Source organism: Pelecanus crispus, chromosome 5 (assembly GCF_030463565.1).
Source record: "Pelecanus crispus isolate bPelCri1 chromosome 5, bPelCri1.pri, whole genome shotgun sequence".
Classification (NCBI taxonomy): domain Eukaryota; kingdom Metazoa; phylum Chordata; class Aves; order Pelecaniformes; family Pelecanidae; genus Pelecanus; species Pelecanus crispus.
In genome coordinates this window covers 49,950,234-49,977,296 of record NC_134647.1, presented here as the reverse complement: position 1 = coordinate 49,977,296, position 27,063 = coordinate 49,950,234, and the positions used below count along the sequence as shown (strand labels likewise).

The 27,063-nt window shown below is 40.4% G+C and overlaps 1 protein-coding gene across 1 annotated transcript; it reads right to left on the bottom strand.

The window, feature by feature from the left end:
- Nucleotides 1–3,089: 3,089 nt before the first annotated feature.
- On the bottom strand, nucleotides 3,090–8,719 carry PTGS2 (prostaglandin-endoperoxide synthase 2). The gene is made up of 10 exons (XM_075711056.1): nucleotides 8,668–8,719; nucleotides 8,076–8,192; nucleotides 7,821–7,964; nucleotides 7,196–7,339; nucleotides 6,624–6,805; nucleotides 5,704–5,787; nucleotides 5,279–5,525; nucleotides 3,958–4,244; nucleotides 3,647–3,794; nucleotides 3,090–3,496 (listed from the first exon to the last, which is right to left on the bottom strand). The coding sequence occupies exons 1-10, from the start codon at nucleotides 8,717–8,719 to the stop codon at nucleotides 3,090–3,092; spliced, it is 1,812 nt and encodes a 603-aa protein (XP_075567171.1).
- Between the last annotated feature and the right edge of the window lie 18,344 nt (nucleotides 8,720–27,063).

Sequence of the window (27,063 nt, the reverse complement as noted above, 5' to 3'; positions counted from 1 at the left end):
AGTACAAGGTGCATGATCCACTCATTTGTCTCCTTCATAACTTCCCCTCATTTCTTATCAGAGGTGAAAACATAGGGAAGAGACTGGGTGGCCTCAGAGGTGCTCTTTGTAGGAGAAGAACATATTGCACCAACTCAGGCAATTCCTGCCTCTGTTTTTATAAAGCATACCACTGCTCTTGTCCTAGCCCCACCATCCACCTTTCCGGCTTGCATCACTCTTTGCAGAATTAGTCAGCCACTGTGATAAAGATAATGAAGCAGGACCCTTGAACAGAGGGAAGGTGGTCAATGAAGAGGCAGCTGTCATCGCTTCAGAGTTTGCTGCCTGACAACAGGGAAAAGCTACCACTGCTGAAAACATGCTCAAGTGCAAAGACCTTGTCCAGTGGTTGCTTGCATCCCAAAGCAGTTTCCCCTAGGCTTGAAGAGAAACACCTATGGACTGTTCTTGCTTGGTAAAGTCTTAGCACTTAATAGTGGTGAAGGGAGGTTGGTTACACTAAGTTGGTGTTGTGCGACTACAATATTGTTCTCTCCATCTAAAGCACCTGGATACTAAAGACATAGTATTGCTGGCATCTTTGCTATGGTGAATAGCAGCTGGCTTCTCTAGGGATGTCAGTGAAATCCCTTTTCGCTCATGACTAAAGGGAAAAAAAATTACCGTATTTGGGTGATTATAGTTACAGGCATCTTGAGATAATTTAATGGTGTTAATAATACCCTGGAATTCTCTATTTAGTCATGAGTGACAAATAAGATGAAAGAATTGTTTTATACTAAATATTGCTGAAGGAAAGCACAAGCACATGAGCCCACACAGGTAATGTTTTCAATTTATTTATATAAACAATTTCATTTTAAAAACCATCCTTGTCCTACAAAAATAATATGAAAAACAATTCATAGAATTTTATATAAATAATCTCAAACATACACTTTATCACAGGCAACTTTAACCCAGCCAAACCCAGCAGGCTGGGTCACAGATCAGTGACTGTTGAAATGTGGCTGCAGAATATAAAATGCAGAGTGAACATGATTCCTTTCTGAAGCAGTTCAACTCAAATGACGTTGTCTGAGGAATTGCTCTTTACCTATGCCAAAATAACTAGATCTGTCCAGACCTGTCTCCCCTTTGACTCTAAAGCCAAACACTTTTCCTTGTCAATGGCAGAAGGGTGCTCTGAGGAAGAGCATTCCAAAGATGGATCTGAATCACAATTACATGTTTAACAAGTGTTCAAGCAGTTTTCACTTACTAGCATATACAGTACTGACCACCTTTTAACACAAGGTTATTGAAGTTTTTCCCCTTCTTCATGCTTCAAAAAGAAAAACAAATGCCCTTCTTTCTCCCAGAGCATTCATACCAAAGACCACCTCAAATCAGTCACTGGTATTGATCACTATAGGAGATCTTGATTCAGCTATTCATGGTAACAATTACAAACTTATACAGCATAAGGTAACCGGTGTCTCTAAACAAATCAGCAGAAATAGAAGTCACAGTCAAACTATACTACTGCCATAGCCATTACAATGCATGAGCCTCTACAAGTGTGTGAGATTCAGATGAAATGTAAGACTCAAGTCCTTTTCCACAAATAGTCAAAGAATTTTGGGCAGGGGGACAGAATACCAGGTTGCTGCTCTATTCCAGTCTGAAGTGACTTTTTCTTTTTACCTACAGTTCCCCAGATGTTTTTATGGAAGGATCATCTTCTACATTTCTTCTCTAGAAATTAAAAAAAAGATACCCTTATATGCAAAGTTTGAAGTACTGGTACAAGATCCTGTGTAACTTACGTGCCCAGATGAGACTAGCGCTGGATCAGAACACATATGTCTAGGAGATTTTGTGCTAGCTGGCCAGTTTTATTTAAGTTAAAGCTACTCACTTAAAATACCTCTGTTTACAACTTATAAGCAGAACATTATCACTCCTCCCCCCCATAAATAGAATTAAGTCACAAATACGGCTTGTGTACATAGACATAAGCACCTTCAAGTCCTGGTGCCTTGAAGTTTTGCTAGATCCATTCTGTATTTGTTTCTCTGCTGTGTATGTTTACACAGCTTCTCAGTTTTCATTATTTCTGGATAATCTCTGTCTTTTGGGTACACAAAGCTATGCTATAGTCACATCCTTAACTAAAGCTATACTGTCCATTTGCCCTTAGAGTGACAGAGACAATAAAGTGACAGACATAATAAAATATAAAATAGTATTATCAAGTAGACCAGATAACTACAGCTGTGAAAAGAATACCAATACTTTGGACTAAGTTTAGGACCTCCCCAAACTGGCACAATAAAACATCTGTATCAAAAGACAACCAGCCTTGTATTGCAGCCTGACAGTCAGATATTTCTAAGCTCTGTACCTTATTATCATCCTCTTACACAAAAATACTTCCATGACATGCTTCAAAACCAAGCAGAATCCAAGAGTTCTATTTTCTTTAAATAATTAAATTAAAAAAGTATAATGCCACATGAAAGTAGATTTACAGGAAAACAGACATATAAATTACTACACAAAATGCCTTATTTGCACTTTGAGGGAGAGGTAGTATCAACGATAAATGCAATGCGTTTTCTGACTTTACATAAATGAGTGTCTCAAGTATATATATTTTTTCTTAACCTAGGAGGGCTCATGCTGAATTCATAATCTTTTCTGGCAGTTTTCATTAAGTCAGATTTCTCTTGTACTTTCAGTTCAATGGCCCATTTTCAAGTTTAAGAAGTTGCTGAGGCAATAACTTGCTTTTGTAGTGTTATGTGACCTATCAAGTGAAAAGATAAAGAAAACCACCAACACCCTTTGTCAAGTATTAAAACATTAAAAAAGTTAGAATCTTTGTCCACTGTGGAATACATAGTTCTGTTACAGAAGACTTTAAACAAGGGATTTGCCACTGTAGAGCTGAAACACAGAAAAATCCCTCTTGTAAATGGAAGCCTTACCCGAGTAAGGAATCTAGGTCAACCCCCACAAAGATGCTCAAGTGTCTTTGTTTTAAACAATTTAAGCCATAAATAGAATAAATTATATAGTTAAATAAATAAATAGATGGATTTTTACAACTCAGCAGACCGCTCTTTCAGTAGTAGTGTGGGGTTGATATCTTCCATTGCTGTTTTTGAGGTACTAACATTAATAGTTGCCTCTGTGGGTTCAGGATTTAAGATGTGGAAAGCAGTGAAAGGACAGCCTTTCACATTGTTGCAGATGAGCTTCTGTAAGGAGGCAGTATTGATTATTTCAAAGCCCACTTTTCCACCGAATGTGCTAGGCTTCCAGTACTCAGGGGAGCAGATAGCATTTCCCATCAGTCCTTTCAGAGAAAACGGTGCTCCAATCTCCACCATTGTTTCACCAAAGATGGCACCTGGTCGTGGCTTTTCTACAAGAAGGCCTGGGTACAGCTCCATAGCATCAATGTCTCCATAAAGCTCTTCCAGTTCAGCTGCCATTTCTTTTTCTCCTGTAATTATTGATGAGTAAAAACCGTAAGTGGAAAAAATCCTATTTTCATTGCAACACTATCCTGTTTGAGTCCAGTAATAGCATTGCAGGACTCTGTTAGCCATTTTAAGAACAGGGTCCTTGTTTGTTAGAAAGGATGAAAACTTACCTGTAAGTTCTTCAAATGATTTGAATGGTTTCAACATGAAGCGTTTCCTGTACTCATTCAAGGACTGGTATCGCATTTGTCTGCTTTGGTCAATTGAAGCCTTTGCTACTTTCTGTACTGCAGCAGGAACATTTTTCCCACCAGCAACCTATTTAATAAAGATGAAAAGTAGTAAGATCTCCTGATAAGAGTCATGAGAAAATTGTGCCTTTATAGTACATGATTAGTTTTCGATAGCTTTATTCTATACCCTTGTCCCGCCCCCAGTTTATGTCTCTGTTGGTTTACTAGCAACTTGAGAAAGTACCTACCCTGCCAGCACTTTGCTTGGAGAAAGATTTCACCATATGGGAAAGGCCATGTTCCAGCATTATAGAGTTGTTGTAGAGAAACTGCTGGAAAGTGTACTCCTGGTCATGTATCTGGAAAGTGTCAGGCAGAAGTGGGTGCCAGTGGTAGAGAGTATTGAATTCAGCTGCAATTCGGTTCTGGTATTGAAATCGCTGGTTGAACAGCAGCTCAGGATCAAACTTGAGTTTGAAGTGGTAGCCACTCAAGTGTTGCACATAGTCCTCGATAACGATCTTGATTGTCTCTCCTGTTGGTCAATGAAACAGAAGATACTATTGGTACTAGTTCCCTGAGAAACTTCAGGTGCTCTGAGAGAAAATACCATTTCTGAACTGTTCTTAGGAAAAAAAAAAAAAAGCCAACCCACCAAACAAAAAACACCCCCCCCCCAAAAAAAATCCCATACTAGAGTAACCAGGATAATAAACACTTCAACATGCTGTTATCTTACAGAAAATGATTCACGTATTTTATGTGACTAAGAGTAAGGAGTGGAACAGTACTTAAGATCCCAACAGTTTTTGGCTGTGGTAGAGAAGTGTTTTCTATAGTCTGCTTCCCCCCTGCCACCCAAGATACACTTCCTTGTGTGTTCCACAGAACAGCATGCATCAGTATCTACATTGTGTTCAGTTATACAATACTCTCTAGGATAGATGTAAGGGATAATGAAGAAAGTTGATATCTGAAAGCAACTCAGCTTCTGAGCTGCTTAATAAAATTGTCTTGGTTTACTGTTTCAGTCACAGATTGGGCAAGGTCTTTTCAAGTACATCACCATTTACATAAAACAAAATACCACTGAACAGATAATTAGGCAGGAGAAGTATGTAGAATTACATTTTACATAACTTCCTGAACTTTAGACTTAATCACAGCCTTTCTTTGAAAGCATACCTGAACTGACCCAACCCTGGGGAGGGGGGAGGAACCCCACAAGATCTGAGAATCTGAGGTCATCTAGCCCCACATGCTTTCTCTGAGAAATAAACATTAGCTTCCTGCCTTTTCACTGCTTTCAGTTCTGCTTCCCTTAGATAAGGGCATTAAGTATCACTTAGGTCAGTTTTCTTCAGTTCTGTCTTTCACATAGCCGGGAGGAAGCTGTATCTTAATACAATCCCAGTGACAGGTCATGAAGGCTCAAATTATTATGTGAGGGCATACACCTAAGTAATAGCTTTTCCTCTTACTACACCTACTGCAGCTGCAGTAGGTAATGGGTAAAAAGGTCACACTCACGAGAAGGTTAGAGTTGCACATAGTAAAAGCGACACTCACCTATCAATATGAGTCTAGTAGTTTGGAACAGCTGCTCATCATCCCACTCTGGATGCTCCTGTTTCAGGATGTCACAGACCCGATTATGTTCTCTCAGCCATATTGTAGCATACATCATCAAGCCTGGGACCAAACCAAACACCTCCTGCCCAACAGAAAACTGCAAGTGTTCAGGTATGTGAGGAGGGTAGATCATCTCTGCCTGAGTGTCCTTTACTGTTGGTGGATACATTTCTCCATCAATCATCTGCCGGGGTGAGGGAGAAAGAACAAAATGAGAGAGTCGTAAGCTATGATGCTGATGAGTTAAGCTGTGTTGATTCTGTTAGTACTGAGTTTAGATCAACTACAGCATGCAGAGAGTGCTAGTTTTAGGAAATATATGTCATCCAATAAGAAGGCAGGAATTTTGAGGTAAGACATACCTGGTATTTTAGCTTTCCATCCTTTAGAAGTCTCAGTTTAAGTTGTCTCTCTAGAGTCTCTCCATAAATATGGTTTAAGTCAACCTATAAAATAAAAGCATTTGGAACGTGAAGCCAAGCCACACTTTTTGCTATTTTAGGATAGGTCCCACTCCTATGGATGCCAATAGGAGCTCATCCCTTAGATGTTTACCTTCTAATTAAATTATTGTTACTTTATAAGTATCAGGCACTGATATTTAAGATTAAGCCAATTACTTCCTGGCAACTGGAGCCATCTTTGCATAAAAGCAAGTTTTTAAATTGACTAGTAATTTAAGAGGACTCTGTTTAAAGTGCCAGCAGCTTTCTAGTTAGACAAAGAGCTCTCTGCATTACACGCACATTATAGCTTTCTCTTTTAGACATACACGCTACACTTATATTGAAGAACTCTTTGTCCAAAGGCTGCCTGTTTTGTGGATAAAGATCCTAAATCCAAGTCTGCTTTTGAAGTTCTTTTTAAACCAAGTCTCTTCAATTAGCAGCACATGAGATACTTTACAGGGCTAGATACAGCTCTTTACAACCAGCCCAGAGAGTCCAGAGGCAGTGAATATCCAGAACTTATCTAACATGCTTTAGGTGAAAGCAGATTCTTGGGATGAATAAAAGGTCATATAGATCACTGTACAGATACTTTACACAGAACCACATGCTTTGCACAAGCAGTTCTGACCCAGGAAGAGATACTATCAGGTGCTGGAATTCTGCCTAAGGAGAAGCTACAGAAGGGGTAAGCCCATCAGTTTGTAGCAAACAGTGTTGCATGGTACATGCACCAGGGTTTGTGTACCCTGACAACCTGTAAGATACCATTCTAGCTGCTCAGCAGCTCCTAAGAACTAAGTGCTGTGTTCAAGTTAGAGCTATGATCGTACCCCATGGCCAAAAGCTTTAGTGAAGCCAGGTCCTTTCTTGTGGTCTGTCTTAAAGAACTGATGAGTGAAGTGTTGGGCAAAGAATGTGAACATCACATTTGTGCCTTGTGGGTCAGGAATAAATTTTTTCCTCAGCAAGAACTTCTCCACAATCAGCTTTGAATCTGGGAGCTCTTTCTTACCTGCAAGAGAAAGAAATAGTGAGATAGTCATGACAACTATGTTTGTGTAATACTTAGTTTTGTTCCTGACAACAAAAGAGTCTTAAGACTTGCAGTGTATTATTGAAGGATAGCAGCATACAAATAAGGGTAATTATCTGCTTTTCTGTGCTCACTTTCTTGATTTTATTAGAAACTTCTAAATTCCCTGGTTTTAGCATGTAACTCAATAATGAGAACCAGAATAGTTATCTTTTAGGGTCTTTACACAGTGCATCCAAAACACGGCTATTCTTAAAGTCAACTACACCAAAAAAAGGATAGACAAGCAGGTCTCATGGTATTTTCTAAGAGGGTAAGATAAGCAGAAATTCCTAGAAGTGAACATTACGCATCTGGTTTATTCCTTACCTTTAACACCCATTGGTGTTGGACAGTCAAGACCCACTGGTGGAAGGCTTCTTGTGTAATAGGAAAGATTGGAATAAGCTTCCCAGCTTTTGTAACTATAATCACTATTGTAAGTTGGTGGGCTGTCAATCAAGTGTGATCTTGCTGGAAAAGAAAAAAGTGGTTGTGGGTTTGTGGTTTTTTTTTTTCTTTAAACTGTACATTTTGGTCTCAAAAAGTAAATCACAAGGCCATATCTTTTCCACGTATTTTGGCAGCAGTTGCATTGACAAATTCCACACATATCAGTTACTGATGTTAAATGGGATTACCGTTACTGAATAACAGGACTGGGTCCTTGATTATCAGCTGGATCCAACTATTAACATGAGCAATTTGGTGCTAAGTTTATGCTAGCAAAATCCTGGATTCTATTAGAGATTAGAGCAAAATTAATTTCCATTTCAAAGCATGTTTCATACAAGTCTGCAATCATGCAGAAAGCTTAAATTTTGGTTACAGTGTTTTTATGTTAGTGCATTTTAGCTTGCCAACTTTACATATGGACCAATCAAGTACAATCTTCTTGAGTCCTATGAGTAACTTCTGCCAGTTAAGAGGACTAGAATAGAGAACTCATACTTACACGTTAAAACATATCTCATAATAGCATCTCGTAAGAAGGGAACATTGTTGACGATATTCCAGGCTCCTTTGAAGTGCGTGAGGATGTAGTGGACAGTATTTGGCGAAGGTTTCAATGTTAGCCTCAGCCACGTGAAGAATTCCGCTGTGAGCATCGATAGAAAGATTACTGTAAGTTAGCTATTGAGAATAACCTGTAATCCTGAAACTGAATTCTCAAATTTTATTTTCATGGAAAGAGATTTAAAATACTTACGTATTGTACAGTTTTCCCCATAATAGCCTGTCCTTGTACAGTCACATTCATACCGATCAAATCCTGTTGTCATGCATACTCCTCTGTTCTGACATGGGTTTGAACAGCAAGGGTTGGCTAGAATCAAACCAAAAGCTCCGATTAGCATCTTATATGGCTACACTGGTATTCTCCTATCACTAAGCTAATTTTTCAGATGCAGGTACACAACGCCCTGAAGTTTAATGCTTATCAGGAAGACAAGACAATGAGCATCCATTCACTTTATGCTACTACCAGTAATAGTTATTAACAAAGGCGTAAGAATTTGTCTGTGTTTCCCAACAGACATAAACCTCCTCAGAAGGGTTGGATTGTCTCACACAGGCCAATGGAGGCCTGACTCCTTTCTACCATACATCACGTATTCAAGAAATCACAAAAGAATACAGAACATTAAAAAAAAAATTATTAAATCCATCTGCAGCTGAAAAGAAAAAAAAAAAAAAAAGAAACCCCCATGATCCATGGATTGAATCAGGATTCAGCCGCGGGCGGACCCGCTCCTGCCCCCGTGGGGGGGGTGGCCGGGCCGGGCCGGGCCGGGACTCACCTGCATGGCCGGCAGCCAGGAGAGCGGCCACCAGGGCGCAGGGCAGGATCATGTCTCGGCGGGGCTGTGGCAGGGCTCTCCGGGTGCTCGCTGCCGAGAACCCAGTGCCGCTCCCAGGTAGGCGCCCGCCTATTTATCCCTGGCGCCGCGAATGCGTCACCCCCCTCTACGCCCGTCCGCCGGAAACTATCACGAAATGGGGGATTTCGTGCTGCTGCGTGCCGGCTCGCCCGCCCCGCCCCGCCCCGTCGCCGCCTCCCACCTGCCGCGGGCCTGGGCCGCCCGCCCGCGGGCGCTATCACGCCGCGGCGGGGGCGCTGAGGTGGCGGTGGACGTGCGGCGGCGCTGCCGTCATACCTCAGCCGAGCCTCCGCTGCGGCGGGCCGGCGCGCGCTGCCTCCTCGCGGCTCTTCCCGCCGGGAGCGCGGGCGCTGAGGGCAGCAGCCTCCTGGCGGGGGCTGCGGGAGCCCTCCGTCCCTTCCGAGTTCCTGGTGGCCTCGGGGAAGAGGAGGAGATGCCTTCGCGGAGGCGGCCCCTCGGCGCCCGGGCTCGTCCTATCGCCCTCGGTGCCGCCGGCCTCTCCTCAGGGCAGGGCAGCCGGGAGCCACCCCGGGCCTGACGGCGCTTCGCGGCGCTCGCCTTGCGCCGAATGACGCGGGGGCGCGGTGTCCGAAGAGGTGCGGAAATCACCCCCCCCCAGTTTTCTGCCCCCCCCCCCCCCCCCCCCCCCATGCCTCTTTTCTAAGTGACGTTTTCAAAATGCAGCTCGTTGCCGCACCTGCCCGCCGTGGGCCTCCGCCGCCGGCGGCGCCCCGCGCCCGCGGGCGAAAACGCACTTTTCTGACTGAAAAAGTGCAGTGAAAAACTCTCACCCAGCAGAAGATACGAAGTGGGCGCCAGGCACGATACCATTAGTGTTCTACTGATGTTTGGGTTCCCACCTCCGCCTGACACAGCACTGAGCACTCTCGGGAACGTGGGTTTTGGATAGTTAATGAGGCAATTTTAGTATGTTCATTAAGCAAGCGGTTGGAGGACTTTTTTCTCCACATGCGTGAAAGGGGGGTCGCTGCAAAGCACTTGTGTTGCAAATGAATGTGCGCAGAGGGGAGAAATGAATAGTGAGCTTATTTAATTTTATTTCTATATGCTTGTGTTTCTGATGAGACCAAATCCCGTTATTGGGCATCTTATTTTGAAATGACCGGTGACTTTTCCCCACTGCTTTTGCTTTGAAATACCCCCCACTGCTCTGTATAGTTGCTTTGCAAACAAATCTTTGCTCATTTCCTTCAAGTGTTGCACAGATTTTGCCTTTTGAGGATGCTTTACGTTTTTGTCCTAGGTTATTTTTTTTTAAGCAGTACGCTCCACCACTATTTTTAATCTTCGTTGCGCGTGGGAAATGTAATATGAAACAAGTAGGATGTAATGCAGTTGTGTAATTCTCTACAGCGTGGTGCTGGGGGCTTGCTGCAGTCTTCCCATTGCTTGCACTTTTGCCCTTGATGTCAGCATTATACACCAAAGGGGAAAAAAATCCATTGCTGTTTCAATAAAAGTAACTTTTGAGGTTCAATGCTGATTGTGTTTAAATTGCAAATCAGTGACTCTACAGAAAGTGGATTTGGTCCAGTTTAAACAAAATCTTATTTTTGGCCCAGAAGAATTGTATTGTGGTTAGTGAATAATTTGTATACATCAGCAGTAGGTCATACTAGATGTTTTAAGGAATGGTGCACGAAAGTCTGTAATTGCATGATTCTTCTGGCATAGGAAAAGGCATATATTATATATTTACACACATACGCATAAAAAAACTACCAGACTTGGTCATATGCTTGAAGCTGAGGATGGCTGTTGGGAGCCTGTTCCTGTGTGAACCGTAGGTCACTGCAAGCTGTAGCTTACATGCGAGTCTTGTAACTGTTGCTCAGTCCTATCAAGGGTGAGAGGGGGATGTTTCATTCCTGTGTTACGAGGTGTATGAGCCAAATTGACTAATTATGAAACACTGGTAATGTCCAGCGGAACAGGGTATGGAAAGGGATGCATGGGGTCTGGCTTTGTAGATTTTATATGCCCATTTTACACTGATTTTATTCCGTCGTACAAAGCTTTTATTGATGCTGTTAGATAATAAGACTTCACTGACAACACTAGGCAAGTGAGATGTTACATTTTAATAAGGTGCATAGGAAAATGTAAATCCAGAAAATGTTTCTAGGGCGTAGAACCAGCAACGTTAAGGGGAAAACTGAACTAATTGTGTGCAGCTAGATAATTACCACTAAAATGGTAACACAAAGCTAACTATGCTATGATTTGGAGGACCCTGGGGATACAGGTAGCTGATATTGCTTAAAGTTTTCAATTACTATAAATAACCAATGTGCAAACAGAGCAACAGGGCAGAACTTCAGTCTTGGCAGAGGACGCTTCTCCTTGGGAAGTGGCACTTTTTGCAGCTGGAAAAACAGTCAGCACACTTCACCTTCCACCCTACCCTACATATGGTGCAATGTGAGCTGTCTGTAAGTCTGTTTTCAGCTGGGGAAGGTCACTTGTGCGCCTGATACCTGCAGTATAACTGAAAGGATTCTTCAGCTTTCCAAGATGATGGAAAATCAGGGAGATATGATAGCGCTGTTTTTCTGAAGACTCCCCTCCCCTGCTTGTTCTTTTGGGATTGTCTATAATAAAGAACTGGTTATGTGTTGGAACGGGAATTTTTCTCAAAAATGAAATAGTTTGCTGTGGCAGGATTCACCACCGGGTGGAGATTTATGCATCAACTAAGAAGTGCTCTTTTTTTTTTTTTTTTAAAGCATGTAAACAATCTTTGCAAAAAAATCAGTATTATTTTTACTTCTGCAAGAGTTATTTTAAGTACCCTTTGGTCCAGATGAAAGCAATCTGTGGAACAGAGTAGCTCCTTCAACCTCAACATTTTTACATTGGCTGAAATTTCTGGAGGAGGTGATGCCCTGAAAGCTGTTTGTTCATGTTTCTGTTTCAGGTTGAACTGCATATGAAAGACTATATATAGACTATATATCGAATTCACATCTCTTTCCTGAGGTCAGTTTACTGTTCCCTCAGGCAAGGTTTCAGGACAGTACTGAGAGAAGATAGAGCAATCCATAATGACTGCCAGACTTCAGTAATGCCACTAAAAGAAGGGGAGACAGAGCAGCAGCAGGGAAAATGTTGTCCCCGGCACTGGTGCTACTCCGTTTTTGCACTGACTCCTGAAAATCCAAGGTAAATGCTATTGTTCTAATAATAATGATTTTTCTGAGATGGTGTTTCTGTGGAAGGGAGATTGAGGCTTTGCAAAGCCCATTGCATGTCTTCCTTGCAAGGTGTCTACAGCCTTTATGCAGAGTTTTAAAAACAACAAAATCTTTCCAGCAGATGCATCTTTTCCCCGTGATTATTTTCATTCATTTTCTCTGTAGCTATGGTTCAGTGGGAAAAATTAGTAAATTTCTCACTTCTCATAGGGAATGTTTGCACCCCTGAAGTGAAATTTGGCTCTGCCATTCTAGGACGTTTCTGAAGAACTGCACATGAAAATTAAGTCACAATTCTATACATAGTGGAATATAAGCTAATGTGGGGTTTTTTTTGCCCCAATTAGAACCCCACATGACCTGCTTTTGACAACTTTTAAGGAAGCAGAAGGATTCACTGAGTATTACTGCCCTCTTTTGCGGGAGGTTTGTTTCTTATTGTATGACATGATAAATGATGATATGCAGCTTATTTTTGCTCTTCATACTGTTTAGATGATTCCTTATTTGAGAATAAGCTCTATTAATTTAATCGTTTACAATCCAAGCCACGTAAAGCTCTGTTTTGTAACTGAACTTAGCAAGGTTAAGCTGTCATTAGAAATTGTTAAATAAAAGATAGGAAAAAAATCAAGTAATTTTAAGTGACTTGAATATAAAAAGATAAATGGATCATTTCGAATACTTTTTGTTCTTCCAAAATTTCAAATTGTAGCTATCAAAAATGGAATTGAACAAATATTTGAACTACCAGATTATATTGCACTGTTAAAAAATAATTTAAAAATGACTTTGTCATCAGATGCATGGGAATGACTTGCAGGGGCTTTCACTGTGAGCCGGATGCTGTATATGCCAGAGAAATGTGCTAAACTGAAAGGCAAGATGAATTAGGATTTATAATTTGCTGGAAAAACAACAGGAGTAAACACAATTCATTTATAATATTGCCACTTTATAATCATAAATTACCTCCCCAAATTGGTTTAAGAATCAAATATTAAGACTTTTTAATGCATTTTTGCTTGTCTGTTGTTTTCTAGCTGTCCTCTCTTTCTGTATGGTCTAAAAAACTTAAGGTTCTAGAGGGCATGTGAGTTTATTCTTATTTTGCATGGTATTTGGTGAAAGTAACAAAATAATCTACCTTTAAGTTGCAGACCTGTTAAAATTGTGTCCATAGCGAGTGAAAGGATTTTGTTGCATATCTTAAAGAATCCCTGTGAAGATTGCTTTTCCAGGGAAAAAGCTGCATCTTCTCTCTAGTTTTTCTGCTCACTGATGAGTTGATTGCACTTTGGAGTTGAGATGAAGTAGAGCATGAGTAGCTGTCTGGATGCCAGGATCATTTTGACTTCTGCCGAGTTTCACTTGCATAGTGGGGTGTCTGGCCACTTCCAAGATATGGATGACTAACAGAAGGGCTCTGACAGAGCTGTGATGTTGTGAATATTCTGGGGAGAGAGCATAAGAGTGCAAAGACTGCTTGTGGTCCATAGTGAGGTGCTGATAAAGTGAGCTGCTCATCTCCACTTTAGTGAGGACCCAGTATTTTTCTCAAACAGTGAGTAGATGATGCACAGTATTAAATAAAGGCTTGTTTTTATTTGTAGGTACAAAGATCCACATCAGAGCCTTGTCAGGTTTATGTTCACCACGAGCTCAGAGGTGTAACAAGCAGTTATATGAAACGTGGTATTTGTGACACATGCACAGAAACATGAGTGAAATATTTACAAGTACTCTATAAAACAGAATGAAAGAAAACACTTTTTTTCCCTATCCATTGTTTGCATTTACAGGTTTCTATCAAAACGGAAAAATCATCCAGCCAGTAGATTGTGTAGGATCCATGGGTTATGTGGAAAGAATATTGGTAGAGCAAAGACTCCTCATATCAGCTGGTTCAAAGGAGTAAATGGAATTCAAATCAGTGGGGCTCTTTGCACTTAAACTAACAGTGAATTTATCCTCAAGCCTTTTAAATATATTTCAAATGTTTTCCCTTCCTTTGTGATTGTGGGAATCTCATCATCATCTTTAATAGTGCAGTAATTTCCTGGCAAGTGACCCAGTTTTATTTCTTCAGTCTGTACTTTTCTGCTCTTTTATTGCAAAATGTGCTTAATCTGAAGTTTGCTATCACAGAAAGTTTTAATACATTGCATCTGAAGCAAAAACACTCCGAGGCTGATGGGTACAAAGATATGATAACAATTCTGGATGTTCTGAAAATGTTCTTGAAAATCTGAGGACCTTAGGTGGAAGTCAATGTCTTTAAGCTTCTTTTGCTGTCTTCTGCTAATCAGAAATGTGTTAACAGAAGTGTTCGGTTATGTAGTTGCTTTAAACTTTCATGTAATCACCCCCTGATTTGTCTGGCCAGGCAACTGGGCTGCCAGTTCTCTGTCTATTCTGTGTTCTCATGGAATGCTCTGGTTATTTGGGTCCTGGTTTCATTGACACCCCCAGGTTCTGTTGGAAAACAAAAATACTCCCTTACCTGGATTTAAAACAAGGGAGGTTTATTTCTTTTTCCAGGAAAATTACAGTAAAAATGTGCCTCATTTGTGGAGTTTCTAGACTACTGCAATTTTGTTATTGTTGTCTGGAACACAAAAGAAATTTGTTCCAGTCAAAAATACATATGAATATAGAGTATGTGAGATCTGGGAACCAGACTGCCATGCACTCAACAAAAAATACTATGGAAAGTGATTGACAAGAAATGCTTGTGCATGGGCTCCAGCTGCCTACGCAGACCTGTTTCAGGGAGACAAGGAGCATGAGGTTGAGGTGAGAGGTCAGTTAAATGGGGTAACTATGGGCGCTGATCATTGCTTAGGAAAATGGGACTATACCTTATTATCCAAATCAGTTTGGGTTGGGGTTTTTGTTTTTTTTTTTTTTTGTCCTGGAATTAGCCAAAAAAAAGTGTACAAAAAATAGGCAGATGGCATGAAAAGCTATGGTTGATTTAGGCAAGACCTGAGCAAGTTTGGGCCCCGTTTTTTTTTTTTTTTTCCCTTTTCAAAGAGGCTTACCTTTGCACTCCAGCTACTGAAGAAGACACATAAATCCACTGTGTTTTATTTGGAAGCCAACAGGAGTTGTGGGGAATGCTTTCCAATATGGCAGATTGTCATTTCTGTCCTTAACATCTGCTTGGAGTAAACCCCGTTCACGTAACCCTTTCCATGCTTCTGCTGAGTTCATTAAAACTGACTGTAGCTCTTCACAGCTGGGAGGCTGGAGGATTCATCCGGTGTCAGACAAACAAAAATGTTCCATGACACAAATCTCATGGCAGCTCTTCGGGATGAACAGTAGACCGTGCCTGCACAAATTATAGTAATAGCTTGCACTGGGCTGGGGAGGTTCCTGGAGCAGGTTGTGCCCAGTGCAGGCTACCCAAACTCCCCAAGTCTCCTCTCTTGTCATCTCCATTTCCATAATGAAATCAGGAGTGTTTTCCAATATTCTTGTAATGGCTTGTCACTTTGCCTCACTTCCAACATACTCTTACAATCAAAAAAAAATAAGAAGACATAAAGAAATAAAAGGGCTGAAATGATATTAAATGAGCTGGTTACTGGTGAGGGCAAAGGACTCAGAGACCACATAAAACCTGTTCCCCATGATCCTTTTCCTCAAAAGGCCTTTAGAAACTCAAGCAAGTGGATAACTTGCTGTAATTATTCGTAGTTACTCGTGGGAATTGAAGGCACTTTAAGAAATATTGTGAGTTAAACTACTCAGGTGAGAACAAGAGTTTTAATCCAGGAGGATTCTGCCAAGAAAATGTATGGCTCAGGAGAGAAAATCTGGAGAAACTCTTCCTTTTTTCAAAGTGAAATTAGATGATTGTGAAGGAGACATCACATCATACTATGTCTTGCCAAGACATATGACTCTAAGCAAAGGCAAATATTTTAGAAATTGTTCAAATGCTTTTATGCTTTTTGAGATGGCCAATTATGTAATGGCATAAAAAACCTGGCTGGCTCGCTGGGCTGAAAAGCAAGCCTCCAAGGGAAATAATGCCATTGCGATACTCATCAGGAAATAACGTCTCACTGTTTTTAATTTCTTTTCCCTAGAATTTTCAATTAGTGAAAATGTATAATGATCAAAAATATAAAAATAGAAATAGTTAAGGAGTTATAAACACTGCAGTGGCTGTAAGAGATCAGACCTACATCTAGTTTAGTATCTGCCAGGGAAAACATCTGACATTTTCTTTTGGTGCTTGAGCTCTCTTATAGGTTGAAGCCTGTGTGCTGCAAAAGGAATGTCACTGGCTTATCGTTTCTATTTGTGTATGTTAGTGAACCAGAATCCAGCAAACTGCACTGCTGCAGAGCACCTTTTGCCTGTAGGAATGCCCCTTTACAAAAAGAAAAATGAGGAAATACGTCCTGAAAGGATGTTTTCTTAGAAAACTGTATGTATTTATTTGTTCCAGATACTGAATTGTCACCATACAGCTTAAAGGACTAACTCATATCTAGCTAAACATCTCATTGCTGTTTGTAAGAGTAATGCATATGATCTTGTGAACATTTTTTTTTATTGTACTCCACATGATTCGTCCTGTATCATGAATTTTGATGGTGTTTCATTGTGGAGCAATTGTAAATTTGGTTTAATATTGACGTGACTCTCTTCCACTATTTTTCTGTTTACCCAGAGGTGGTCTCTAAAATATCTGGATTTATTTCTCATCCTAACCCTCAGTGAAGAGAAGATAAATTATACAAACCCAACTGAAAACATTTCAGCTTGTCTTGTTCAGTTGTTTCCACCAGCTGTGGAAATTCTGTGCTGGTGCCACTCTGTGCCTTGCTGTGTGCTCCTTACAGGTAGTTCATTAAGTAAATGAGGGCTTTGCAACATGTTCTGGCAATGCATGTTATTTTGGGTTCTCATTTTGCATGGCAGTTTTCCTGGGATTGTTTTGGAGAGAGTTGCCAGAGACCTTGGGCCAGTCAGCCCTCAGCTTTGGCTTGAGGCCAGGTTTGGATGGAAATAGCAGGGTATACTTCACCATTATAGAGTTCTGTCTGGGGAGCTAATTTTGTGCTGGCGTCTCCAAGGATTCGTTGCTTCTTTGAGCCACCACCCCAGTTCCTCTGAAGTGACTGGTTCCAGACCATTGCAAAGGCTATCACAATCTTGTGATGGGCCTTCAGTGGTTTCTAGGTCAGCAGATGGTGGCAGGGCTGATGGGGATTACCATTCCTTGCTGGCTCCCAGTGAGCTTTTCTTCTTTGCCTGCAGCTCCTTAAGAGTTTCAGCTCTTGCTGGGAAAAAAAATGCCTGACACTGCAGTGTGTGTCCTTCCTCTTGACTTGATTTTTGTAGGGAAGGGCCATAGCTCCTATGCAAATAGCTCCCCCATGGCTCGCTCTAACCACAAATACAACTCCTGAAAGGCTCCACCACCCTCTCTCCTGGACTTGGTGAACTCGGATGATTCTGGGTCAGGCCTGTGGGCAGCTTAGGGGCTGTTAATGGAAGTGTGGATGTGGCAAGCAAGACCTTGTGAACTTCCTCTTGGTGAACTCATTTGAAATAGCTGGCACTCCTGCCCGTATCAATTAAATATGGAGTGTTTCACGCAAAGTAGTTCTTAGGTGTTGTAACTTAGCTTTTGGGGATTTTGAAATGTTTATAGGCTTTCCAGAGGGTAGGAAAGAGGAGAAATATTTATGTGTAGAACATTTTGTCGTTTCACTTGGCTGGTAAGAATGATTAGCCCCCTTGCCCAAGGCTCCTTATCCCCTGCTCTTTAACACTAATGAATGTAAATGACATAAAGGCAGTACTGTGAGAAGTCATATATTATTGTCACACTATGAGCAATACTGAATGGGGAAGAAAAAACCCCAACAAATGCAAAGCAGTTTGCACAGCAGGAATTACTAGGTAATCCGGGTAAGATCCTTTTTCTGTTTGCTGCACTTCACTGTGCATACAGTATGACAGTATCAGTTGATTTGTTATCCACTCTCAAACAAGTCTCTGCAGCTCCATGGAGATTTACATTGCAATGTTTTGGATACTCTACAAGTCTTATCCTGGGGCTGGAATATTTTAGTGTTTGCCAGTTACCTGGAAGTCCTCCTCAGCACAAGGCAGTGTAAGATTAATGTGAAATAAAGAATTTATGCACAATATCAAAAATTGGACAGTTAAAATGTTGTGGCAAACAGGAGTGAAACAAGCCTCTGTGCAGAACCCTATCTTTAGGTCAAATCCAAAAGGTCTCTTACGCTGCTACCGTCAGCTGGATAACTCTTACCTAACTGCATAACTTGGGAACCAGTTCCTATGCAAAAACTATGACTTCAGGCTTGCAGTCATCAAAAATAATGTTGATTGGGATAATGTGTTTCATTTTATACCCTAAGCCTGTTTGGATGTCATCCAAGTGAAAATCTCAAAACCTCCCCTTCCCAGTGTGTTCTGATTCCAACTTAATTAGGAGGGTAATTTTAATTTTCCTCTTGCTAAACTGTTCCTTCTTGCTCAGATGCTTAACTAAAATATTAATAAATTGTTTTATTTAATCCACTCCTGTGGATTAAAAACAGGCTTTCCACCTGGCATAGCTATGTCCTTGTCTTAAGGTGAATCTTTTTCTCTCACTTTGAACTTCACATTTCATATAGCCATTTTTAACCATCTTTTTTTAACTACCAGTGTCTGGGGCCAATAGCAGTATCAGTCCTGATTTTGGGATAGAGCCCTGAGCTGTAATACCAGTTGTGCCCAAGGTCAGGCATTCATGAACAGGAACACTGCTAGGAAAGCTACAGAACACATGTTTAAATATAGTGATCCCTGCCATACCCATATTCTTATGCAGATCTGAAAGGGTGTATTTGCACCTTGTGGCAAACATTGCATTCCACATTTGCATAATTTTTGTTTAAAATACAGCACAATGCTTTTTCCTGAGTATACACAAACTGCTCTGGTTTTGACAAGAGCTGAAAGTATTTTAGTCCCAGCCTGGCATATAGACTCGCCCCTCTGCTCATTCCATGCATCTGTCATAGAAGCGTGGTTCCCTAGAGTGTTTTTTTTATGAGTATGGCTTATGTTTTTTCAGTTGTTTGAATCATGCTGGAAGACAACAAGCAGTTAGGAAAACATGAAAAAGCAGAAGCTGGACAGACAGATTTGGAAGAAAACTTGCTGTTATTTTATGTCCAAGAGCACATCTAGAACAAGAGAACTATCATGGTATGGTAGTGCAGCATGGTTTTTCAGATACAAGATGAACTGTGACCAAAGAGCTTCCAAACTGACTTTCGAGGTTTTGTGTAAGGACCCACAAAAAGCATTTCATTATGTCTTGCACTGGACGGAGGATTTGAAGGATTCCTCTTGTGCTTGCAACAGTTATGGAACAAGAAGCTGCCAGTATGTTTGATGTTAACTTTTGCCTGATTCATTTGATGGATTTCATTGGCCAAGAGCTGATTTATTTGCTGAATGAAATATCACTTCAAAAGTAACTCTCTGTTCTTGCTAATTTGAGAACAGGAGTCATCACTTTGTTGACTTCTGTACAAACAGGAATAGATAACTGAAATCTCCTTTTCTCCCTCCTTCTAGCTTGTACCCTCATCTTTCTCCTGTGAGAAAAAACCTGAAAATGCCTGTTTTGAGAGGTAATATACCTGTTGGGTATTGAAGCTAAGAGGGAAGATACATACAAAAAACTCTGGGGGGAAAAAAAAAGGAAAGAAACTTTATTTTGCTAACTTAAAAAATAAAAGATAATAATTAAGGTAAACAACACTAACAGAAATAAATGTTTTGTTTAGTTACTGAATAAAGTACCATTAGGCAAATTAGGTTACAAATTTGAATTGACGTGCAAACTGTACAGGGAATTAATCCTGAAATAATCCTTACAAATTTTGTGGTAGTGATAGCGACCTTTCTTGTTTGAATTCACACCACCTCCTTTTGTCCATATGACATGATATGGTATGGGAGTTGTGAGAGAGAGGATTGTTTGCCTTCTGTAGTTACAAGAACTATTCAGCTCACAGAGGTGACCTCTTGGAAAGCTTGGGGATTATAGAATCATAGAATTGTTTAGGTTGGAAAAGACCTTTAAGATCATCTAGCCCAACCATTAACCTAACATTACCAAGTCCACACTAAACCAATTAAGGGTAGACTAGACTAAACCATGTCCCAAAGTGCCACGTCTATGGTGAGCTGCAAGCTCTGCAACACATAGGTTGGTCCTGTGTAGGGGGATAGTGTCTTCAGTTCAGAGACCAGACTTAATAAATAATGGGCATGGCTAGTTGATCATTTCTGGCTTGCTGTTGTTATTCTGTGTGTTTGACAGCCCAGAGAATGAGGGTGAAAACCTAGCAAGACTGAAAATGAACATCTGTTTGTAGGTTCTTCTCCTGTTGTCTTCCCACTTTCTTTTCAAAATAGAAAATGTTGGTTTTCAAAATATTTGCCAACTGAAAATGCACAGCAAATTGCTCTCAGTTGGGTGAGTACACATATATGATTCAGGTCCCTTTTTGCTGAAGTTCATGAGAGTGTACAAGTCATGAATTGCAATGTACCTATGTGCCCTCTTCTGTCTCCTCTCTCAGGTTCTGACCCCAACATTTTCCTTGCCAGGTTTCCAATTTTTTGTTTTATGAACTCAACTAGATAAATATGCCTAAGGCATAATAAAGACTATCTAAACATAGGAAATTAAAAGTAATTATAGAAAAAAGTAACAAAAAGAAATAATATCAAACAAATTAAGATTTTTGGGAGAGGACCCAAAGTTTATCCACACAGGTGGTAGCTCCCAAAGAGATTACTGATCTGCTTGCCAGGGAATATAGTTAGAGGGCTAATTTGAGTAGGGTCAAACTACATGTATGTCATTGCAGTCCACCCAAGTATCCCTGTATGAGCTAGTACAGTGTAATTTAAACTGAGATAGCCTTTCACATTTTTCATATTCATTTTAGATGTAAGTAAAAATATGAAGGTTTTCCTTTGGCATACTTGCTCTTTTAGACAATGATGACATTTGATAAAGAATCAAGCATGGATAGTTGGGGATCCACTATACAGGTATGATTTGTACACTCTGTTGGGTCTAGCTAAGTGTATTTCTGCATACTCTGCTGTAAATAATGTGCTTGAGTTTAAAAATGTGAACACCTAGACTAACAAATCATAAAGAGTCCAACACATCTCTGTATAGCTTTTCAGGGCAATCAGACTGAGAGGAAATGTCTGAGCAAATCATAAAGACTCACAGATATTTGACAGGATAGAAGCTAATTACCATCAGCTCCCAAAGGTACAAAAGAAGACACAGCCAAAAACCAGTACACCCTTGTCAACATCAGCTGAACAGAGGAGCTACGATTAAGACCTGATAGCCATCATCTCTTGTCCTTTGTGTCATTGAAGGAAACCTGACCACACAGCACTGAAACACATTCTTGGTCTGTGAATGCTGATCAGACTACTTGGACACACGCATCCTAGTGCTTGCAATCCTGTGGGTATGGCAGTGGGAATATGAGTAAATGAAATCAGCTTTGCTTTAAAACAAAGTCACCTTCCCCTTCTATAAGCTCTTACACTGAGCTTTGATCCGTTGTTACTGTAGTATTTCCTCCACACTTTGTTTTTCAAAGGCAGCAGCAGTTTTTCATACATACTATTTGGGTGACTTGGGCTTTCTTAGGCTTTAACTTTCTCAGAAAAAAATGTTTAATGTACTAATTTTTCAGTGACAAATTTATTATTCATTTTACTTACCCAAGCCTTTAAATGCTTTTCAAAAAGCTTCTGTGAAGTATTGGTTCTCTTTGTGCTGTTTCATTACAACTTAAAAATGGGAAAGGTGGGGGCAAAATAAAGTTGATCTTGTGAAGGACTTTGACTTAAACACATCCTGTGAATATCTACATTGAGAGTGTCATAACCTTGTCCCCACACTTTAATGCACAGAAATATGATCAGTGGTCAGTCATGAATTTGCCATTGTGACGGTGTGTACAGTATGTAAAGTCCAGTCCATGAATTTAATGCTCCCTTGCTGAATCTGATTAATTAATGCTGACCTGGACTGACACACTCTAAATAGCCAAGTATCTCTATAAGGGTAACAAAAATAGGAGTTAATAGAAGTGGGATCCTACTGGAAAAGCTTTAGAAATAGCTAAACCTGGAGAAAATTGGGAGGTTGTTTTTTTAAGCTACTAACACAAAACCCAGAACAAAGATAATGTAGATGTATGTATTATGTTACAGATTTTTGTGTGATGCTTCTGCTGCTGTTCCAACTTGTGACCCATTCAGTTTAGAGGAGAGTGAAGATCCGTCTGTATTTCCGTACACCAATGCAGATATTTGTGTTTTGTGTTTAGGATTAGAGATGGTTACTTAAGATGTGTGTTCTTAAGAGCAAAACCATTGATTGCTCTCTTCTCTGTTCATAGCATAGGAACATATGGATTATATGAATGTTCCCAGATCTTGACCTAATCACAGTCTCAAAGCTTCTGTCATTTGTGACGAAGTGTCTCACTTATTCTAACAGAACATGGAAAAAAATAATAGGGCTTTATTTAAAAGAAAGCATTATATTAGGAAGTGAGTAATTATTTTGTGTGTTTCTAGTTTGTCACAAATTTCCATGCTTGCCTTTTTATGTGAGGCACTGTGTTATTGTGCTAAGCCTTATCAAAGACATCCCTGAAGAAATGTAACCACCAGTATAAGTGAACCAGTTCTTCCAGAACTGGAAGAAGGATGACTTTGAGATTAAAATTAGGTTTTTGCCATTAGCTTCATGTGTAACCTGATGAGAATTGTTCAGGTTCCTGTGCTAAATTCCTAAGTGTAACAGCAGAACAGGACTTGTTTGTCACCTTTGCCTTGTCTTCTGGGCAGGGGCACTCTTCTGAGTTCCTACAGAATTTAACATACCTGGATTGCAGCATCAGTGGGAATCTCTGTTGTTATACATTGCAAATAATCTCCCTAACAAGATGGATTGAAGGTTTATGATTGTAAACTCTGGACATTAGGTGCGACTTATGTTCATTGGATTTGCCCTCTTTATACATTTTCAATTACGATAAATTTTCAGGCCCCTCAATGCATGCTGAGAAGGGATCTACAAATGTAATGGTATTTGGAGAAAAATTTTGGGGAACTACTCAAAACAGTCTAAATTTAAAATATAGATGAATACTGTGCCTGATATATGGCTGATATATGGCTACCTTTGACAGGTGTAGGTGTGATTATAATGACTCAGCTTTCTGCCTAATATGGGGTATTTATTTTCTAATAGCAGCACTAGGTGGCACACAAGCTCAGGTCAGAGCACCTCACTTCAGGAGCTGGGATTTACTTGCTGCCTTGGATCACCAGTTGAAATGACTGCAGTGAGCCTGTGGCTCACACTCCAAGGCCCCTTGCTATCTATTTCAGCTTATCGCAAAATCCAAGAGATGCTGAAGCTGTTCCTGATGACAGCTGTATTTATGTGCAATAGCTATTTGCCACATCTGGATGTATTTTGCCGTCTTCCTGCAAGCACAGTTAATTCTACTCAGACTTTAAAATGAAAGATCACATGAGTAAAGTGCACATAACAGACAAAAAGCAGCCTCACTGTGCAAGTTCATCCATTCTTACTTCTCATAACTTACAAGGAAGATGGAGGCTTGGTGGTCTGTGGGGTTGCTTGGATGCTGGATGGTTCTTGCTAAGAACAGAGAGCTCTGCACAGAGTCTGTGCAGTGAATTCCTGCTGTAGCCAGGTCTGTGCAATCAAGGTGAGATGCTGGTGAAGAAGAGCATCAGTGGGGGGCCACAGGTTAACACCACCACTCTGATAGAATGTTTTCTGGTTCTGCTACATCATTCATGTTGTCTTCTTGCACCTTAGCTTACTAGTACCAATTCTGTAGTGTACTTGAAAATAAATGGACTTTTGCATTTCTATCAAGTAGCTGGTTTAGCTATAAAGACTTTTTTTTTGCCTCACTAGCTTTGTGAAGATGTGTGTATCTTCATTTTATACTGGTTGGTGCTAAGAAATTTGCAGAGAAACTCCCTCGCCCTACCTCAGTGCAAAAGGGTGATCAGTGTGAATCCAACAGCTGCCAGTCAAATTTACTGAGAGCTCCACATGCTTCAATAGTCATGAACAACAGGATGGACCTAAAGGGCTGAAGAGCCAAAGTTTGCAGTCATCTTGGTTACTCACATCAGTTGAATCTAAAGCTGAATGTAAAGTTGCAAATGGGTTTCTGATTACTGACAGCCTTGGCAAAATCTGGTGTATGAAATTCAAAGTAATGCGTCTAAGGAGAAAAGGTCTTAAATGTACTTATTCAGTGGTGGGTACTAAAGCAGCTCCCTCTGAGGAAGACACTGTGGACCTCCCATACTCTGCATATTTGAAGCCACAGGAAAAATTTGAGAATGTTTTTAAAACTACTGTAAGTGCCCTACATATGAAAGTATTGTACTAATATTTGTTTAGGTACATCTGTGCTCAGCCCCAGCTTCATGGTTTTTCAGACATGAATCCACATGGCATCCCTTCTTCCAGGATGACTCTGCTTACCCATGTGCTCCCTGCTGCTAGACTTGTTGTTGACTGAGTATGACCTCTGTTTTTTGAGTTCTGGCTCATAGCCAGCAAATTTCCATCTGAAGTTTTATGATCCTGGTATTGATACCTAACTATCTACTTATGTATGTCTCACTTCCTGCAAATGTTTTAGCTGTATCTTCTATCTTTTTTAGCGAAAAACAAAGTGCAGTGGCAGGACTCAGAGAATGATGAGTCAGCTGACACGGGGACATCTTTTTTATACAGAAGAGTGGCTGGCTGCCAGAGAGTGATGAGTGTCCTGATGGAAAGTGTCATTCTTAATCTTCCAGCTTCATTAACAACTATTTGTTAAACCTGAGCAGGTCCAGTTGTATAGAGAAAATCTCAGCTGGTAAGTATTTCTCTCTTAGTTTATTTTACCTTTCTTGGTTGTGAGTAATTGATACTATACACTATGATGCAGATTGTGTTTGCCTTGCTTTTTGTGCGTGTTACTGGCTCATACTATACTGGACAGATGTACTTAAACAGATACAGAGAAAGAGTGTGTGTGTGTGTACACGTGTGTGTACATACACAGGGCACATCCAGCCACATAAACATGTACTTACAAGATTTTCTGAGAGTCCAGTGTGAAAAAATAATTTGGTGTGTGTTGTGGTTTAGTCCCTGTTGGCAATCAAGCACCACACAGCCATTCGCTCACCCTCCCCCCCGGTGGGATGGGGGGAGAGAATCAGAAGAGCAAAAGTAAGAAAACTCATGTGTTGAGATAAGAACAGTTTAATAATTGAAATATAATAATAATAATGAATTGTAATGAAAAGAAGAACAAAGAGAGAGAGAGAGAGAGAAACAAAACCCAAGAAAAACAAGTTGCAACCACTCACGACCTGCCGACCGACACCCAGCCGGTCCCCAAGCAGTGATCGCTGCCCCTTGGCCAACTCCCCCCAGTTTATATACTGAGCATGACATCATATGGAATGGAATAGCCCTTTGGGCAGTTTGAATCAGCTGTCTTGGCTATGCCCCCTCCCAGCTTCTTGTGCACCTGGCAGAGCATGGGAAGCTGAAAAGTCCTTGACTAGCATAAGCAGTACTTAGCAACAACTAAAACATCAGTGTGTTATCAGCATTATTCTTATGCTAAATCCAAAACACAGCACTACGCCAGCTATTAGGAAGAAAATTAACTCTATCCCAGCTGAAACCAGGACTGTGTGTCTGAAACTCTAGACCCAATTCCAATTTGGATAAGAAATCTATAGTGTGTAATTTCTGAAAGGTCTGGCTGTAGATAAAATTTTGGATAAAATGTAGATAAAATCTTTAAATTAACCAGTTTTAGAACTTGTGGTCATCTCAGTTTAGATGTAGATTAATTCAAGCTAATAAACCAAGTGATTCACATGGATGCAGAGGCTTTGTGTGGTGCTGATGCTTTCAGAGTGTCATTATGCTCTTTGGATCCCATTTGCACCAGGGGCTTGTTGCTCTCAAAGAAAGTAAAATTAACACTTGCAGTTCTATTTCCTGGCCTTCCTTCTCATCCTTTCCTCCTGCATTTCCATCCAATCACTTCAGTCTGTGCATGAGAAAATGGCACTCTAATTTGGGAAGGAAGTTCAAGACTATAGTGTGTGCACGGCGGCATAATCTAAGGCATTGCATAACCCCAATAATAACATACAGAGCTGTTCTGGCATTGTCAAAGTTGGCATCGAAGAGAAACAGTGTGCTTTGCTAGAACAAACAGTTCCCTGTTGAGACATAGTGCAAACACAGGGATGTCCTCCTTGAAATTCTTTTAATTCTGTAGAGCTTTTACCACAGTGCTAAATTTAAATTGGTAATATAATTTCCATTTAACTATTAGGAAAGGAGTAGATAGGTTTTTCTACCTAATCTTTGCTTGCTAATGACCCTCTGTGTCTGCTGGACTACTCAGTATTTTGTCTCTGAGTCATTACACTTGTCTGGCAGAGGAATAGAATGTCCTGTGTATGTAAAAAAAATCTACTGATAACGGGTATCCCTAGCATGAAATAAGGGTGCTGTGTGGGGAGTAGGAGTTAGTTATTTCTACTTAAGATTCTCCTAAGCTTCAGTAAGCAAGTCAGGAAGAATGGGTTCACTTTGGCAACCATTGTTTTCTGACAAGAAAAGCAAGGACTATTAACCTGGATTTATAAACTGTGTTGAGTTTTAACTGTAACAGTTGCAAGCTTCAAATTCTTGCTCAGTTCTTAGAAACAGTTAAACATCTTGATGCTTTTACATTGAAGAATAAAAATTTCAAAGGAAAAATGTGTAGGGCAAAAGGGTCTGGATCTGAGATGCATTTTTAGGACTTAAAAAGTGTATCAAACTTTCAAAAATTCAGGTGTTGTTTGGTTCAAGCTTGGGTTAAAAATGCCACTTTAGACCCAGTAATAGTAATCTGCCCCTCCAAAATTCTACCAT

Coding starts and splice junctions, on each gene's coding strand:
- PTGS2 (XM_075711056.1), bottom strand. CDS start 8,719: ATGATCCTGCCCTGCGCCCTGGTGGCCGCTCTCCTGGCTGCCGGCCAT. Junction 7,340..7,820: donor TATGAGATATGTTTTAACGT/GTAAGTATGAGT, acceptor TTTCTTTTCCAG/CAAGATCACACTTGATTGAC. Junction 6,806..7,195: donor AACACCAATGGGTGTTAAAG/GTAAGGAATAAA, acceptor TTTCTCTTGCAG/GTAAGAAAGAGCTCCCAGAT.